The sequence below is a fragment of the Salvelinus sp. IW2-2015 genome, linkage group LG6.2 (genome assembly GCF_002910315.2).
Source record: "Salvelinus sp. IW2-2015 linkage group LG6.2, ASM291031v2, whole genome shotgun sequence".
NCBI classification, from domain to species: Eukaryota; Metazoa; Chordata; class Actinopteri; order Salmoniformes; family Salmonidae; genus Salvelinus; species Salvelinus sp. IW2-2015.
The window spans coordinates 12,728,153-12,745,099 of record NC_036846.1 but is presented as its reverse complement, the minus strand read 5'-3'; the positions used below and the strand labels follow the sequence as shown (position 1 = coordinate 12,745,099).

General features: G+C 44.3%; 1 protein-coding gene across 1 annotated transcript in view; it reads right to left on the bottom strand.

The window, feature by feature from the left end:
* The window catches only part of LOC111965514 (rap guanine nucleotide exchange factor 2-like), a 149,188-nt gene that overhangs the window by 14,838 nt on the left and 117,403 nt on the right, over positions 1 to 16,947 (bottom strand). Inside the window, 12 exon segments of the mRNA XM_070444238.1 lie at positions 5,879 to 6,090; positions 6,396 to 6,779; positions 7,144 to 7,375; positions 7,733 to 7,741; positions 8,092 to 8,106; positions 8,317 to 8,474; positions 8,950 to 9,068; positions 9,316 to 9,482; positions 10,919 to 10,985; positions 10,987 to 11,010; positions 13,110 to 13,313; positions 15,210 to 15,317. Coding sequence (XP_070300339.1) covers positions 5,879 to 6,090; positions 6,396 to 6,779; positions 7,144 to 7,375; positions 7,733 to 7,741; positions 8,092 to 8,106; positions 8,317 to 8,474; positions 8,950 to 9,068; positions 9,316 to 9,482; positions 10,919 to 10,985; positions 10,987 to 11,010; positions 13,110 to 13,313; positions 15,210 to 15,317 — 1,699 coding nt within the window.

Here is a 16,947-nt window from a genome sequence, read left to right as displayed (position 1 = left end):
TGACCATGCTGGTCATTTATGAACATTTKAACATCTTGGCCATGTTCTGTTATAATCTCCACCCAGCACAGCCAGAAGAGGACTGGCCACCCCTCATAGCCTGGTTCCTCTAGGTTTCTTCCTAGGTTTTGGCCTTTCTAGGGAGTTTTTCCTAGCCGTGCTTCTACACCTGCATTGCTTGCTGTTTGGGGGTTTAGGCTGGTTTTCTGTACAGCACTTTGAGATATCAGCTGATGTAAGAAGGGCTATACATATACATTTGTTCTGATTTCAGAATCAGCGGGGTGGATATGTTGTTTCCTACCTTCACCACCTGGGGTTGGCTCGTTAAGAAAGTCCAGGACCCAGCTGCACAGGGCGGGTCTCAAGCTTAATAACGAGTTTGGRGGGTACTACGGTGTTAAATGCTGAGATTTTGTCAATTAACAGCATTCTTACATAGGTATTCCTCTTGTCTAGATGGATAGGGCAGTGTGCAGTGTGATTGCGATTGCATYGTCAGTGGACCTATTGGGGCGGTAAGCAAATTGGAGTGGGTCTAGGGTATCCGGTAGGGTGGAGGTGATATGATCCTTGCCTAGTCTCTCAAAGCACTTCATGATGACAGAAGTGAGTGCAAAGGGGCATTTAGTTCAGTTACCTTAGCTTTCTTGGGAACAGGAACAATGGTGGCCATCTTGAAGCATGTGGGGACAACAGACTGGGATAGGGATTGGTTGAATATGTCCTTAAACACACCAGCCAGCTGGTCTGCGCATGCTCGGAGGACGCGGCTGGGGATGCCGCCTGGGCCGGCAGCCTTGCGAGGGTTAACACGTTTAAATGTTTTACTCACATTGGCCACGGAGAAGGGGAGCCCACAGGCTTTGGTAACGGGCTGTGTCAGTGGCACTGTGTTGTCCTCAAAGCGAGCAAAGAAGTTGTTTAATTAGTCTGGAAGAAAGACGTTGATGTCCGCGACGGGGCTGGTTTTCTTTTTGTAATCCGTGATTGACTGTAGACCCTGCCACATACACTCAGCAACCAAAAAAACGTCCCTTTTTCAGGACCCTGTCTTTCAAAGATAATTCGTAAAAATCCAAATAACTTCACAGATCTTCATTGTAAAGGGTTTAAACAACAAGTATCTGTGGATCGGTCGTTAAGACACTAACAGTTTACAGACGGTAGGCAATTAAGGTCACAGTTATGAAAACGTAGGACACTAAAGAGGCCTTTCTACTGACTCTGAAAAACACCAAAAGAAAGATGCCCAGGGTCCCTGCTCATCTGCATGAACGTACCTTAGTCATGCTGCAAGGAGGCATGAGGACTGCAGATGTGGCCAGGGCAATACAGTGCAATGTTCGTACTGTGAGCCGCCTAACACAGCGCTACAGGGAGACAGGACGGACAGCTGATTGTCCTCGCAGTGGCAGACCACGTATTACACATGCACAGGATAGGTACATCCGAACATCAAACCTGCGGGATAGGTACAGGATGGCAACAACAACTGCCCGAGTTACACCAGGAACGCACAATCCCTCCATCAGTGCTCAGACTGTTCGCAATAGGCTGAAAGAGGCTGGACTGAGGGCTTGTAGGCCTGTTGTAAGGCAGGTCCTCACCAGATATCACCGGCAACAACGTTTTGTCTCACCAGGGGTGATGGTCGGATTCACGTTTATCGTCGAAGGAATGAGCGTTACACCGAGGCCTGTACTCTAGAGCGGGATCCATTTGGAGTTGGAGGGTCCGTCATGGTGTGTCACAGCATCATCGGATTGAGCTTGTGTCATTGCAGGCAATCTCAACGCTGTGAGTTACAGGGAAGACATCCTCCTCCCTCATGTGGTACCCTTCCTGCAGGCTCATCCTGGCATGACAATGCCAACAGCTATACTGCTCGTTCTGTGCGTGATTTCCTGCAAGACAGGATTGTCAGTGTTCTGCCATGGCCAGCGAAGAGCCCAGATCTCAATCCCATTGATCACATCTGGGACCTGTTGGATTGGAGGGCTAGGGCCATTGCCCCCAGAAATGTCCGGAAACTTGCAGGTGCCTTGGTGGAAGAGTGGGGTAACATCTTACAGCAAGAACTGGCAAATCTGGTGCAGTCCATGAGGAAGAGATGCACTGGAGTATTTAATGCAGCTGGTGGCCACACCAGATACTGACTGTTAATTTTGATTTTGACCTCTCCTTTGTTCAGGGACACATTCTTCCATTTCTGTTAGTCACATGTCTGTGGCACTTGTTCAATTTATGTCTCAATTGTTGAATCTTATGTTCATACAAATATTTACACGTTAAGTTTCCTGAAAATAAATGCAGTTGACAGTGGGAGGACGTTACTTTTTTGCGGAGTTTACATYGTGTTTGAGCCATTGAATTGTGACTACTTTGTCTCTATACTGACACTTTGCTTGTTTGCCTTGCAGAGGGAATAGCTGTACTGTTTGTATTCTGTCATGTTTCCGGTCGCCTTGCCATGATTAAATGCGGTGGTTCGCGCTTCAGTTTTGCACGAATGCTGCCATTAATACACGGTTTCTGGTTAGGGAAGGTTTTAATAGTCACAGCGGGTAAGACATCTCCGATGCACTTGCTGATAAACTCGCTCACCGAGTCAGCGTATACGTCAATGTTGTTGTCTGAGGCTATCCGGAACATATCCCAGTCCACGTGATTGAAGCAATCTTGTAGTGTGGTCCGATTGGTCAGACAAGCGTTGTATTGACCTGCGCACGGGTTTTTGTTCTGGTTTCTGACTATAGGCTGGGAGCAACAAAATGGATTCATGGTTAGCTTTGTTAAAATCCCCAGCTACAATAAATGCAGCCTCAAGATGTATGCTTTCCAGTTTACATAGAGWMCAGTGAAGTTCTTTCAGGGGCGACGAGGTATCTGCTTGGGGGTGAATATACACAGCTGTGACTATAATCGAAGAGAATTCTCTTGGAAGATAATGTGGTCGGCATTTGATTGTAAGGAATTCTAGGTCAGGTGAACAAAAGGACTTGAGTTCCTGTATGTTGTTGTGATTACACCATGAGTCGTTAATCATAAGACATACACCCCCGCCCTTCTTCTTACCAGCGAGATGTTTGTTTCTGTCGGCGCGATGAGGGAAGAAACCGGGTGGCTGTACTGACTCTGACAACGTATCCCGAGTGAGCCATGTTTCCGTGAAACAGAGAACGTTAAAATCTCTGATGTCGCTCTGGAAAGTAACTCGTGCCCTAGTTTTGTCCATCTTGTTATCTAGAGATTGGACATTGGTGAGTAATATGCTAGGAAGCGGCGGATGGTGAGCTCGCCTTCTGAGTCAGACCAGTAGGCCGCTCCGTCTGCCTCTCCTGCAGCGTTGTTTTGGGTCGGTCTCTGGGATAAGATTGCATGTCAGGGTGGAGGTTCGAACAAAGGATCCGCTTCAGGAAAGACGTATTCCTGGTCGAAATGGTAAGTTGACATTGCTTTTATATCCAATAGTTCCCGGCTGTATGTAATAACACTTGTGATTTCCTGGGCTAATAATGTAAGAAATAGAAAACTATGCAGTTTAGTTTTTTTATGTACTAAGTACCTGAAGCGAGGCGACCATCTGTCAGCTCCATCTCATCTCAGTTACCATCCTCAAAATTGCAGCCAAAATAAATGCTTCACAGAGTTCAAGTAACAGACATCTCAACATCAACTGTTCAGAGGAGACTGGGTAAATCAGGCCTTCATGGTCGAATTGCTGCAAAGAAACCACTACTAAAGGACACCAATAAGAAGAAGAGACTTGCTTGGGCAAAGAAACACGAGCAATGGACATTAGACCGGTGGAAATTATGAGTCCAAATGTGAGAGTTTTGGTTCCAACCGCCTTGTCTTTGTGAGACGCAGAGTAGGTGAAAGGATGATCTTCGCATGTGATGGTTCCCACCGTGAAGCATGGAGGAGGTGGTGTGATGGTGCTTTGCTGATGACAATGTCTGTGATTTATTTAGAATTCAAGGCACACTTAACCAGCATGGCTACCACAGCATTCTGCAGCGATACGCCGTCCTATCTGGTTTGCGCTTAGTGGGACTATCATTTGTTTTTCAACAGGACAATGGCCCAACACACCTCCAGGGTGTGTAAGGGCTATTTGACCAAGGAGGAGAGTGATGGAGTGCTGCATCAGATGACCTGGCCTCCACAATCACCCGACTTCAACCCAATTGAGATGGTTTGGGATGAGTTGGACTGCAGAGTGAAGGAAAAGCAGCCAACAAGTGCTCAACATATGTGGGAACTCCTTCAAGACTGTTGGAAAAGCATTCCAGGTGAAGTTGGTTGAGAGAATGCCAAGAGTGTGCAAAGCTGTCATCAAGGCAAAGGGTGGCTACTTTTAAGAATCTCAAATATAAAATAATACTACTTTTTTGGTTAGAACATTAATCCATGTGTGTTATTTCATAGTTTTGATGTCTTCACTATTATTCTACAATGTAGAATAATACTAAAAATAAAGAAAAACCTTGAATGAGTAGGTGTGCCCAAACTTTTGTCTGATACTGTACATGTAAGTGGTAGGGGGGGGTCCAATGTAAATAGTCCAGCTAGCCATTTGATTAACTGTTCACCAGTCTTATGGCTTGTGGGTAGAACCTGTTAAGGAGCTTTTTGGACCTAGACTTAGTACTCCGGTACCGCTTGCAGTGCAGTCGCAGAGAGAACAGTTTATGACTAGGGTGGCTGGAGTCTTTTTGGAAACTAGACATTATTTCGTCCCTACGTTATATCGGCATTGAACAAGTCACCCTCCCTAGGAGAGGGGGTGACCTTGACAATTTATTGTTAAAACTAGAAGCTGCCTGGATATTTAACTTAAAGACCATTGCTACCTTTGGTCTCAACTTGGACTTTGATCTGAAGCCATTCTTGTGATTTTGCTATTCATTGTAAATGTTTGTAGGCCTATGTAGCCAAATTCTATCTATGATCGTATGCTATCCATTCATGTTTATGTGTTCTATTTATATCTGCAAATTAACCARTGACATGAAGCCATACCTGGCAATGATTACAGACACCTGTGTGTGTCCTTTGAAACTATATAAACTAGTGACCTGCAGTGTTTGTCATTATACCCTGATGAAGACAGCTTGTCTGTCGAAACGTTGGTTATTAGGTTATTGCATCTGAGCTCCTAAAGTGTGCKTCTCTCCTTTTCTTTTTCAAGTGTTCTACTCCGCTAGCCAGCACCTTGGCTAAACAGGTGTATCTTTATTTCACCTCCAGATGGCTGGAGTCTAACAATTTTTAGGGCCTTCCTCTGACACCGCCTGGTATAGAGGTCCTGGATGGCAGGAAGCTTGGCCCCAGTGATGTTCTGGGCCGTACGCACACCCCTTTTCTCCTGCGGGGGAATAGGCGACACTTGCTGAATCTGACATAGTGGGAAGGGAAGTGGAGAGGCTGGGGATGAGCTTTGGCAGAAGCTTTGAGAAGGGCAATGGTTTTTGTTCCTTAAACTACTCCACTCTCCTTTTCACCTCATTTAACACCTGATTTACATAACAAAAGGCAAATATCGATAGGTGATCCAAGTATCATGACATGGCACAAGTGGGAGGTTGGGCCTATCCTCTTTTGCTCCACTATTGTTCTTCAAGTAAGGGGGAGGCCAATGACAGAAGGCACCATCAGCACAACTCCTTGAATGGCCTACTACATGAAGTTTTGCTCAAAACATATTTTTTTTACCCTTAAGTGTGTGTACATTATTGTATTTATAAGTGGGATATTGTTTTTCAACAGGAAAAGTTAAATATAGCTGGAGTGAGACAGCTTTGGATCTGGGTTACAAGATTGTTTGGAACACATATTGTGATCTAAAATGACTAGGTGTGTGGCTGCCTACCTTCGTGCAGGAAGGTGAGATCCTTCTTGATGACGGGGAACAGGGGGATGATGGGTGGCTGGAGGTTCTGGTTGTTGAGCACGTTGCGATACTTGGCCATGTTCCTGGATGGATCAAACAGGTCTTGCAGGTCCCCAAACAGCTTCTCGTACTTACTGGGCAGCTTCTCCCACGTGCCCCGGAGTCTAGATACTGGGGCCAGGTTCAGACCACTGTTGGGGGGAGGACCACAGAAATACAGCCAAGTTAGAATACTGATACAGTAGAGAAGGGGGCTATCTCTGGTTCCAGGATTTTGTTCCAACCCCACACAAACATACCTGATTCAGCTAATTACATTTTAGTGGGCAGCTGTTCAGTAGAATCAGGTGTGCAAGATTATGTTTGGAGTGAAAGCCTGCATGCCTAACTGCTGAATTTGGTGTAAAAATCTCCCAAATCGGTTTAACCTATCTACATCACAACAATACAACATGGCCGCCGGGTCTCCTCTCGTACTCCTCCACTCCGACCTCACCTAATGATGGAGAACATGGAGTTGAAGTTCTTGCACTCTCTACAATGGAGAGCTATCTTGATGAAATGCTTGACCGTCTTCATGCGCTTGAGCTGGTTGGGCTCCCGGGTCACCTCCGACGCCACCCAGAAGGTCTCTTGGTTGATGATCTCCTCGAAGCGCTTGAGGCAAAACGAGCCCGTCTTGGACTTGAGCTTGAACAGGTCGTCGATGTACTCGGTGGGCTCGATGGCGCAGAAGAGTTCGAAGGCGCGCATGGAGAGCTGCGTGGCTACTTCCATGGTGGACAGCTGGAGGAGGGAGATCTGGCCTTCACGAAGGAGGTCCTGGGCGTCCTCGTCTGAACAGAGGGTCTCTGTCTCCATGTTGCTCTTCAGGTAGTATCTAGAGAAGAGCAGGGAGTTCCTTTACTATTCGCTCACTTACACACAGGTATTCTATTGTACATAAATAAATGGTCTATCTCCATTTTGCTCCTCCAATAAAATCTTCTCAACACAAAGCACATATTTAAAATAGGTGTTTTTGTTGTTGGAGTTATTCATCAAGTTGAGTAACTATTAACAAACACCTGATGTACTGTGACTTAAGTAAAAGTAGAAAAAGACAAGGTCTTTAATAAGAGGGGGTGATTAAGATAGGAATGGTCAGGAGAGTGTCAGCACAAGAGAAGGGGGCTTTGCTATCTCTTGTAAAAGAGATGGGACTAACATGTATAAAAAATGTGATCAATAAAACCAGTCCTTACCTGCCACTGAGCTGTATCCTGTCTGCCAGCTTGGACAGTTGCTCCGGGAGCCGGCGTTGCTTGATGACGCCTTCCGGCGTGATGGACACCTCACACAGGGAATAGGCGTCGGGAGCTGCGGTCAGGGCGAACTCCCGGATGGCCTGTGCCACCACCTCTTTGGCCGTGGTGTCCTTACCGATCATGATGTATCGACTTTGCTGGTCTGCCTTGAACACCCGCAGCACCTGGTCTGACGGGGGGGGGTGGGGGGGGGGGGGGGGGGTGGAATAGAGGTACAACGTCAACACAACACTGGGGCAAAATCCTAATTTTGGATATGGAGATTAAATAGGAATTACCCACAAAATTCTCATGTCAGAATTCAGCAATTTCATCGTGGACAGTAACATCATTCAAGTACCATTGCTTTTTTTTACCCAATGTTACAAAATCGTGGCATCCCCACAACTTTTTGAATTCACCATACCACCCCAAAACACACAAAAATTAGAATGAATGGGTCACTGCTAGCCACTTACCCTCTCAAAAGTTTACAGGATCAATTAGTTTCAAACTGTACTCCAAACATTTCAACAAAAATGTCAACAACTGATGTCTGCTAGAAGCCACGCTGACATGCTCAATGATCTATGGTGAGTTTGTGTAACTCATTTAGCCGACTAGAACATTGAAAGACAGAGGGGCTGACTGACAGCATTGACAAGGACATGATTGTGCTTTCCACAGCCCAGTTAGATTCAGGCCTACGTAACCCATTAAAACACACTGATTTGCAGGCTGCTGTTATCAAGACCAACAAGCCCAGACCATAACCACAGTTAGAAAACATTAACCCTTAAGACCCCAGATTTAGAAACACCATAGGAAGCTTGTGAAAGAAACAGCAGTTAGCTTGCAAAGAGGACAAGCGTTGCGTGGGCAGAACAAAAGCAGACTGATACTCACTTGTCACGACTGGGGCTGAAGGAACACAAAGAGTATGTGTGGGAGAACATTAAAACGTGGGTCAAACATCTGGCGAAGAATTTCCCCGGTTAGCAATGTATGAAAATAGATCGTCTCAAGAGAGGTGAAGACAGCCAAGTGGTGCTTATAGTTGTGTAATGTATGCTTTATAATATACAGTTGTATATTAAAGGTTCAAAGAGGAGTGTGTCCGTTTGTCCTCACCAGGCTGGTTGTTGAAGTCCAGGATGCGGTGGTGGGACTGCAGCAGGTCAGGGTTGCTGGACGACAGGCTGCCGCTGACTGGCAGCGCGGCCGGAATCTGTTTGGACTGCTTCAGGCCCACGATGCTGTCGTCCTGCGACTGGCCCACACCCACGTCGCTACGGAAACAGAGGGAGGGAGGGGTTGGAAAGTTCCACTTTCAGAGGATAGAGGGCAATGTTTTTACAGTAAAGTATATCAGTAAGAGGTTACACTGCTCAATACATCAAATTACATTTTATTTTTCACATTCGCCAAATACAACCGGTGTAGACCGTGAAATGCTTACTTACATGCCCTTAACCAATAATGCAGTTAAAAAAATAGAGTTAAGAAAATATTCTTATTTTACATTAAAAAAATAACCAGCATTGTAAATAAGAATTTGTTCTTAACTGACTTGCCTAATACATTTGTTATAAATAAAGATTCATAAGAGGTTACAGTGCTCAACACATCTTCATAGCAGGTTACACTGCTCAATACATCATCAATACAACACAAAAAACATGAATAAGTCAAACCTATTTTATTCCTCACTCCTCTCCTCTAACTTTGAAGCAACCTTTTCCATTGGTCTCTGACGTCTCTTACTTGTATGGTTTTGGGGGCAGGATGCTGGTGAGCGTCTTGTCAAAGATCTTCTTGAGCTTGTTTCTTCCCCCCACCGTGTTGGCTTTGGCCTTCTTGCTGGCCTTCTCCAGGCCCATCACCTGCATTGAGTAGACGGGACACCATTACATTAGGTGTTAGGAACATCTTTACTGAGATAAAACCAGGGACATATTCATTAGGGCAGACCATAGCTAAATGTTTTGCAACAAAAAAATAAAAACAAGCATTTCTGATTAGACAATGTCAGGTAGTACCTGCCTGTTTCAGTCCGTTTGGTGCCTAATGAATACGTCCTTGATAACATACACAAAGCATTATGGGTATTGTAGTCCATCATAACATCACCTGCTCAACATCCACCGCCAGGTCAGGGATGGAGTAGCGCGAGCCCTTCTTGATRTCCCCGATCTTGGGCAGGTGTGCCGGGGCGCCATTCTTGCGGTCCACCTCTGGCGGCTCCTCTCCCTCTGCCTCGTGGTGGCGCTCTGGTCGGGCTAGGAGCTCCTTGAACACTGGGTGGATGAAAGGGGGGAAACGCTATCAACAAGGCAGGTCCTACAGGTCGCTAGTTTTGTCGCACCTGGTCTACTGTTCAGTTGTGTGGTCAGGTGCCACAAAGAGGGACTTAAGAAAATTATAATTGGCTCAGAACAGGGCAGCACGGCTGGCCCTTAAAAGTACACGGGGAGCTAACAATGATATGCATGTCAATCTCTCATGGCTCAAAGGAGAAATTTGACTTTGACACTACTTGTTTTTGTAAGAAGTGTTGACAAGCTGAATGCACTGAGCTGTCTGTCTAAACTACTAGCGCACAGCTTGGACACCCATGCATACCCCACAAGACATGTCACATTACATTTTAGTCATTTAGCAGTGAGCTCTTGATCCAGAGCGACTTACAAATTGGTGCATTCACCTTATGACATCCAGTGGAACAGCACTTTACAATAGTGCATCTAAATCTTAAGGAGGGGGGCGGCTGAGAAGGATTACTTATCCTATCCTAGGTATTCCTTTAAGAGGTGGGTTTCAGGTGTCTCCGGAAGGTGGTGATTGACTCCGCTGTCCTGCGCTCGTGAGGGAGTTTGTTCCACCATGGGGGCCAGAGCAGCGAACAGTTTTGACTGGGCTGAGCGGGAACTGTACTTCCTCAGTGTAGGAGGCGAGCAGGCCAGAGGTGGATGAAGCAGTGCCCTTGTTGGGTGAGGCCTGATCAGAGCCTGGAGTACTGAAGGTTGCCGTTCCCCTCACAGCTCCGTAGGACAGCACCATGGTCTTGTTAGCGATGCGAGCTTCAACTGGAAGCCAGTGGAGAGAGCGGAGGAGCGGGGTGACGTGAGAGACTTGGGAAGGTTGAACACCAGACGGGCTGCGCGTTCTGGATGAGTGTAGGGGTTTAATGGCCTTCTTGGTCTCTTCACAATCCCCACAGTCAAGAACAGACTATGGGAGGCACACTGTGCTACATAGAGCCATGGCTACAAGGAACTCTATTCCACATCAAGAAAACCAATGCAAGCAGTAGAATCAGATGTAAAACACATAAAAATACACCTCACGGAACAGTGGGGACTGTGAAGAGACTCACACAGGTCACGACACGCATACGTCCACAAACCGGAGCACACGAACTCTACACACAACGTACATTGTAATATTGCTTTATGTGGTATTATAATTTGTATGGTAGATATGTTAGTGTGGTAATTAATGTTATATGACTGGTACTGTTTTTTATTATGTTTTTGTGTCGTAATGTAAGCATCTTAATGTGTTTGGACCCCAGTGAAGAGTATCTGCTACCTTGGCAAGAACTAATGGGGATCCTTAATAATACAAATACTGTGTGGACATAAAAAGCGTTACTGTTACTTTATATCTTCTTCATTAGTATTAAATTCATAAGCTAGCCCCTCAATAAATCTTACTAAGATTAGCTTTTCACCAGGAATTGACAAGTGGGTGTTGTTCCTCAGGATCTCATTGGCTTTCGTGAGCTGGACATTCTCAAAAGTTCTGCCCATTCACCTCCAGAATCTGTTCAAAGACAAACAAAGATACCACAACATTACATACAGTATCAGCCACATCTCAATCCTGTTAATTCATGCAGGAGTCAAATCCACAACTCTTGATGATGTAAGCACCAAAACGCCAAACCAACTGAGTGATGTGAACTCCTCTATGACATGACACTCATACCATCCCCCCTTCTCTTCTGTTCCCATCTCCTCACCTCTACATTACTGTCCCCATCCCCCTTCTCTTCGTTCCCATCGCCCTAACCTCTACATTACTGGCTCCACCCCCCCCCCCCCTCTCTTCTGTCCCATCTCCCTCACCTCTACATTACTGGTCTCCATCCCCCCTTCTCTTCTGTTCCCATCTCCCTCACCTCTACATACTGGTCTTCCACCCCCCCTTCTCTTCTGTTCCCATCTCCCTCACCTCTACATTACTGGTCTCCACCCCCCCCCCCCCCCCGCCTCTCTCTCTGTTCCCATCTTCCCTCACCTCTACATTTACTGTCTCCATCCCCTCTCTCTTCTGTTCCCATCGCCCTAACCTCTACATTACTGGTCTCCACCCCCCCCCCCCCCCCCCCCCCCTCTCTTCTGTTCCCAACTCCCTCACCCTACATTACTGGTCCCCATCCCCCTTCCTCTTCTGTTCCCATCTCCCTCACCTCTACATTACTGGTCTCCACCCCCCCTTCTCTTCTGTTCCCATCTCCCTCACCTCTACATACTGGTCTCCACCCCCCTCCCCTTCTCCCTCACCTCTACATTACTGGTCTCCATCCCACTTCTCTTCTTTCCCACTCCCTCACCTCTACATACTGGTCTCCCACCCCCCCCCCTCTCTTCTGTTCCCATCTCCCTCACCTCTACATTACTGGTCTCCATCCCCTCTTCTCTTCTGTTCCCATCGCCCTAACCTCTACATTACTGGTCTCCATCCCCTCTTCTCTTCTGTTCCCAACTCCCCACCTCTACATTACTGGTCTCCATCCACTCTCTTCTGTTCCCAACTCCCTCACCTCTACATTTACTGTCTCCATCCCACTTCTCTTCTGTTTTCCCATCTCCCTCACCTCTACATTACTGGTCCCAATCCCCCCCTTCTCTTCTGTTCCCAACTCCCTCACCTCTACATTACTGGGCTCCATCCCCCCTTCTCTTCTGTTCCCAACCTCCCCTCACCTCTACATTACTGGTCTCCACCCCCCTTCTCTTCTGCTTTCCGTCAACTCCCTTCACCTCTCACTTACTGGGGTTGTTCTCCACCCCCCCTTCTCTTCTGTTCCCATCTCCCTCACCTCTACATTACTGGTCTCCACCCCCCCTTCCCTCCCATCTCCTTAACACTACTGGTCTCCATTTCCTGTTAGCTGCCTTATGAAAGCTGCTGACTTGTCATGAGAGGGGAAGGGCTTCTTGTTTACACATGAGCCTGCCACTGAGTTTTCCTCTGAGTGAACCAAATGCCCTCTGGCTAAACCAGGAAGTGAGCTCTGAGTGAACCAGGAAGTGAATGGTGATCCCTCTATGAGGGGCCTTCCTCTGCAGTCATTACCACAGTGCTGATGGAGCAAATCAGGTCTAATGGCCGTTTCTGGGTCAGCACTTAAAGAAACACTGGTCATAGGTTCGGCAAAAGAGGTCTCGTTAAGACAAAAAGGGGAGTGAGATTGATAAGGGTATTTTAACTCTCGCGTTAGAGCCACTCATTGAGAAGGTTAGACAGGAGTATTGCAAGAGTAAACATACTTTGCAAGATGTTATGGTTCACATTTCCTTTAGGAAGCAGCTGCAAGAAGGAGTTTAAGTTTATGCCAAAACAAAGCACAGCCAAGCAGGGTTTTCAAGCTGGCATCCTGGATTTAACATAGGATCTTTGCCACCCTTGGGGCAAAGTATGAAAAATCACCAGTGAGCACACTAGTCTACTGAATCAGCACATCGTGGTAGCTGTCTGATGCGTGGTGAGCTTTCTGATGCAAAACAGTGCCCTGGCATCAATCAGGTGGGTGCTACACTGCTAGGGGTTGAGGGAAGTTTCCCATCCTTTCTATGTAATGCATTTTGAACATATGAAAAAACGCTATATAAAGAATATCATTCTCGTTACTTCACCTGGTCTCCTCGTTTAAGGCCGGCCTCCGCGGCCTTGCTCCCGGGCTCCACGCTGTCGATGAAGATGCGGAAGCCCTTCTCGGAGCCCCCCAGCAGGGTGAAGGCTAGCGGGGCCTCCCTGGACGGCTTGGTCAGTGTCACTAGTCGCAGTTTGGCTTTAGCAGCGCAGGCAATGTTTAACAGTCTAAGGTGGCCGTACATTTTCTGTAAAGGAAAATTATGTTTAGTACTGGTATATTGCTCAATTCAGAGTTTGTATCTCAACTTTGTTACTATGTGGAATGAAATTAAAATTATAAATTAAATAATCTTTAGCATTTTAAATTGTGAAATAAGAGGCTAGCGTAAGGCAAACATTTGGACACTTTGAATGCTTTGACTTAATATATAATGCAAATTAGGAGTAATGTTGAAACTGGACATGAAACACGCCGTAATGTTGAAACTGGACATGAAACACGCCGTAATGATGAAACTGGACATGAAACACGCCGTAATGTTGAAACTGGACATGAAACACGCCGTAATGTTGAAACKGGATATGAAACACGCCGTAATGTTGAAACGGGATATGAAACACGCCGTAATGTTGAAACGGGATATGAAACACGCCGTAATGTTGAAAATGGATATGAAACACGCTGTAATGTTGAAAATGGATATGAAACACGCTGTAATGTTGAAACTAGATATGAAACACGCTGTAATGTTGAAAACGCTGTAATGTTAAACTAGATATGAAACCATGCTGTAATGTTGAAACTAGATATGAAAATACATCTGATGTAAGTTGAAACTAATATGAACATGCTGTAATGTTGAAACTAGATATTTGAAACACGTAATGTTGAAACTAGATATAAAACACGCTGTAATTTGAAACTAGATATGAAACACGCTGTAATGTTGGAAACTAGATATGAAACACTGCTTAGATGTTGAAACTAGATATGAAACAGCTGTAATGTTGAAACTAGATATGAAACACGCTGTAATGTTAAACTAGATATGAAAACAACATGCTGTAATGTTGAAACTAGATATGAAACTGCTGTAATGTTGAAACTAGATATAAAAGCTGTAATGTTAAACTAGATATGAAACATGCTGTAATGTTAAACTAGATATGAAACATGCTGTAATGTTGAAACTAGATATGAAACATGCTGTAATGGTTGAAACTAGATATGAAACATGCTGTAATGTGAACCTATATTGAAACAGCTGTAAGTTGAAACGATATGAAACATGCTGTAATGTTGAAACTAATATGAAACAGCTGTAATGTTGAAACTAGATATGAAACATGCTGTAATGTTGAAATAGATATGAAACATCGTTAAGTTGAAACTAGATATGAAACATGCTGTAATGTTGAAACTAGATATGGAAACATGCTGTAATGTTGAACTAAGATATGAAACATGCTGTAATGTTGAAACTAGATTGAAACATTCTGTAATGTTGAAACTAGATATGAAACATGCTGTAATGTTGAAACTAGATATGAAACATGCTGTAATGTTGAAACTAGATATGAAAACATGCTAATGTTGAAACTAATATAAAACATGCTGTAATGTTGAAACTAGATATGAAACATGCTGTAATGTTGAAACTAGATATGAAACATGCTGTAATGTTGAAACTAGATATGAAACATGCTGTAATGTTGAAACTAGATATGAAACATGCTGTAATGTTGAAACTAATATATGAAACATTGCTTTAATGTTGAAAACTAGATATGAAAACATGCTGTAATGTTGAAACTAGATATGAAACATGCTGTAATGTTGAAACTAGATATGAAACATGCTGTAAATGTTGAAACTAGATATGAACATGCTGTAATGTTTGAAACTAATATGAAACATCTTTAATGTTAATAGAAATCTATGACTGTAAGTAAACAGAATACATGCTGTTATGTTGAAAAACTAGATTGAAACATGCTGTGAAATGTTGAAACTTAATATGAAACATGCTGTAATGTTGAAACTAGATATGAAACATGCTGTAATGTTGAAACTAGATATGAAACATGCTGTAATGTTGAAACTAGATATGAAACATGCTATGCTTAACTGAGACACGGACCTCTCTCTCCAGATTGTTCTCAAACTCTTCAAGAAAGTGAGTCATTGCAGGGTCGCCTTCAAAGTCATTGAAGTGATTGTTCACCCACAGCAAGACTACCCGTGTAACCTGGGGATGGAAGAAGAAAGTAATTCAGATTCATTCAAAGTAAAAAATAAGTGGATGAGCATGGGCTTCGATTGAATGTTAGCTTGTTATATACATTTCTTCACTTGTAGTTCTTTGTGTGTGTGTTAATCTGTATGTACACTACCGGTCAAAAGTTTTAGAACACCTACCTCATTCAAGGTTTACTTTTTATTTGTAATATTTTCTACATTGTAAAATAATAGGGAAGACATCAAAACTACGGAATAATGTAGTAACCAAAAAAAGTGTTAAATAAAAAATATTTTATATTTGTGATTCTTCAAACAGCCACCCTTTGCCTTGATGGCAGCTTTGCACAAACTTGGCAACCAATCTCTCAACCAGCTTCATAATGTAGTGACCTGGAATCCATTTCAATTAACAGGTGTACCTTCTTAAAAGTTAATTTGTGGATTTTCTTTCCTTCTTAATGCGTTTCAGCCAATCAATTGTGTTGTGACAAGGTTGGGGGGTATACAGAAGATGGTCTTTTAACAGATAGGGCTAAGTCCATATTATGGCAAGAACAGCTCAAATAAGCAAATAGAAACAACAGTCCATCATTACTTTAAGACATGAAGGTCAGTCAATACAGAACATTTCAGAAACTTTGAAAGTTTCTTCAAGTGCAGTCGCAAAAACCATCAAGCGCTATGATGAAACGGGCTCTCATGAGGACAGCCACAGAAATGGAAGACTCAGAGTTGCCTCTGTTGAAGAGGATTTTTTTTTTTCATAATTTTTTTCTTCTTCGGGTTAAGTTCATTAGAGTTACCAGCCTCAGAAATTGCAGCCCAAATAAATGCTTCACAGAATTCAAGTAACAGACATCAACATCAACGCTTCAGAAGAGACTGCGTGAATCAGGCCAACATGGTCGAATTGCTGCAAAGAAACCACTACTAAAGGACACCAATAATAAGAAGAGACTTGCTTGGACAAAGAAATACGCGCAATGGACATTAGACCGGTGGAAATTTGTCTTTTGGTCTGGAGTCCAAATGGGAGATTATTGGTTCCAACCGCAGTGTCTTTGTGAGACACGGTGTGGGTGAACGGATGATCTCCGCAAGTGTATTTCCAACCGTAAAGCATGGAGGAGGTGGTGTTACGGTGCTTTGTTGGTGACACTGTCTGTGATTTATTTAGAATTCAAGGCACACTTAACCAGAATGGCTACCACAGCATTCTGCAGCGATACACCAACCGATCTGGTTTGCGCTTAGCGGGACTATCATTTGTTTTTCAACAGGACAATGACCCAGCACACCTCCAGACTGTGTAAGGGCTATTTGAACAAGGAGAGTGATGGAGTGCTGCATCAGATGACCTGGCCTCCACAATCCCCCAACCTCAACCAAATGGAGATGGTTTGGGATGAGTCGGACCGCAGAGTGAAGGAAAAGCAGCCAACAGGTGCTCAGCATATGTGGGAATTCCTTCAAGACTGTTTGAAAAGCATTCCAGGTGAAGCTGGTTGAGAGAATGCCAAGAGTGTGCAAAGCGACCAAGGCAAAAGGTGGCTATCTGAAGAATCTCAAATTATATTTGATTTGTTTAACACTTTTTTTGGTTACTACATGATACCATATGTGTTATTTAGTAGTGT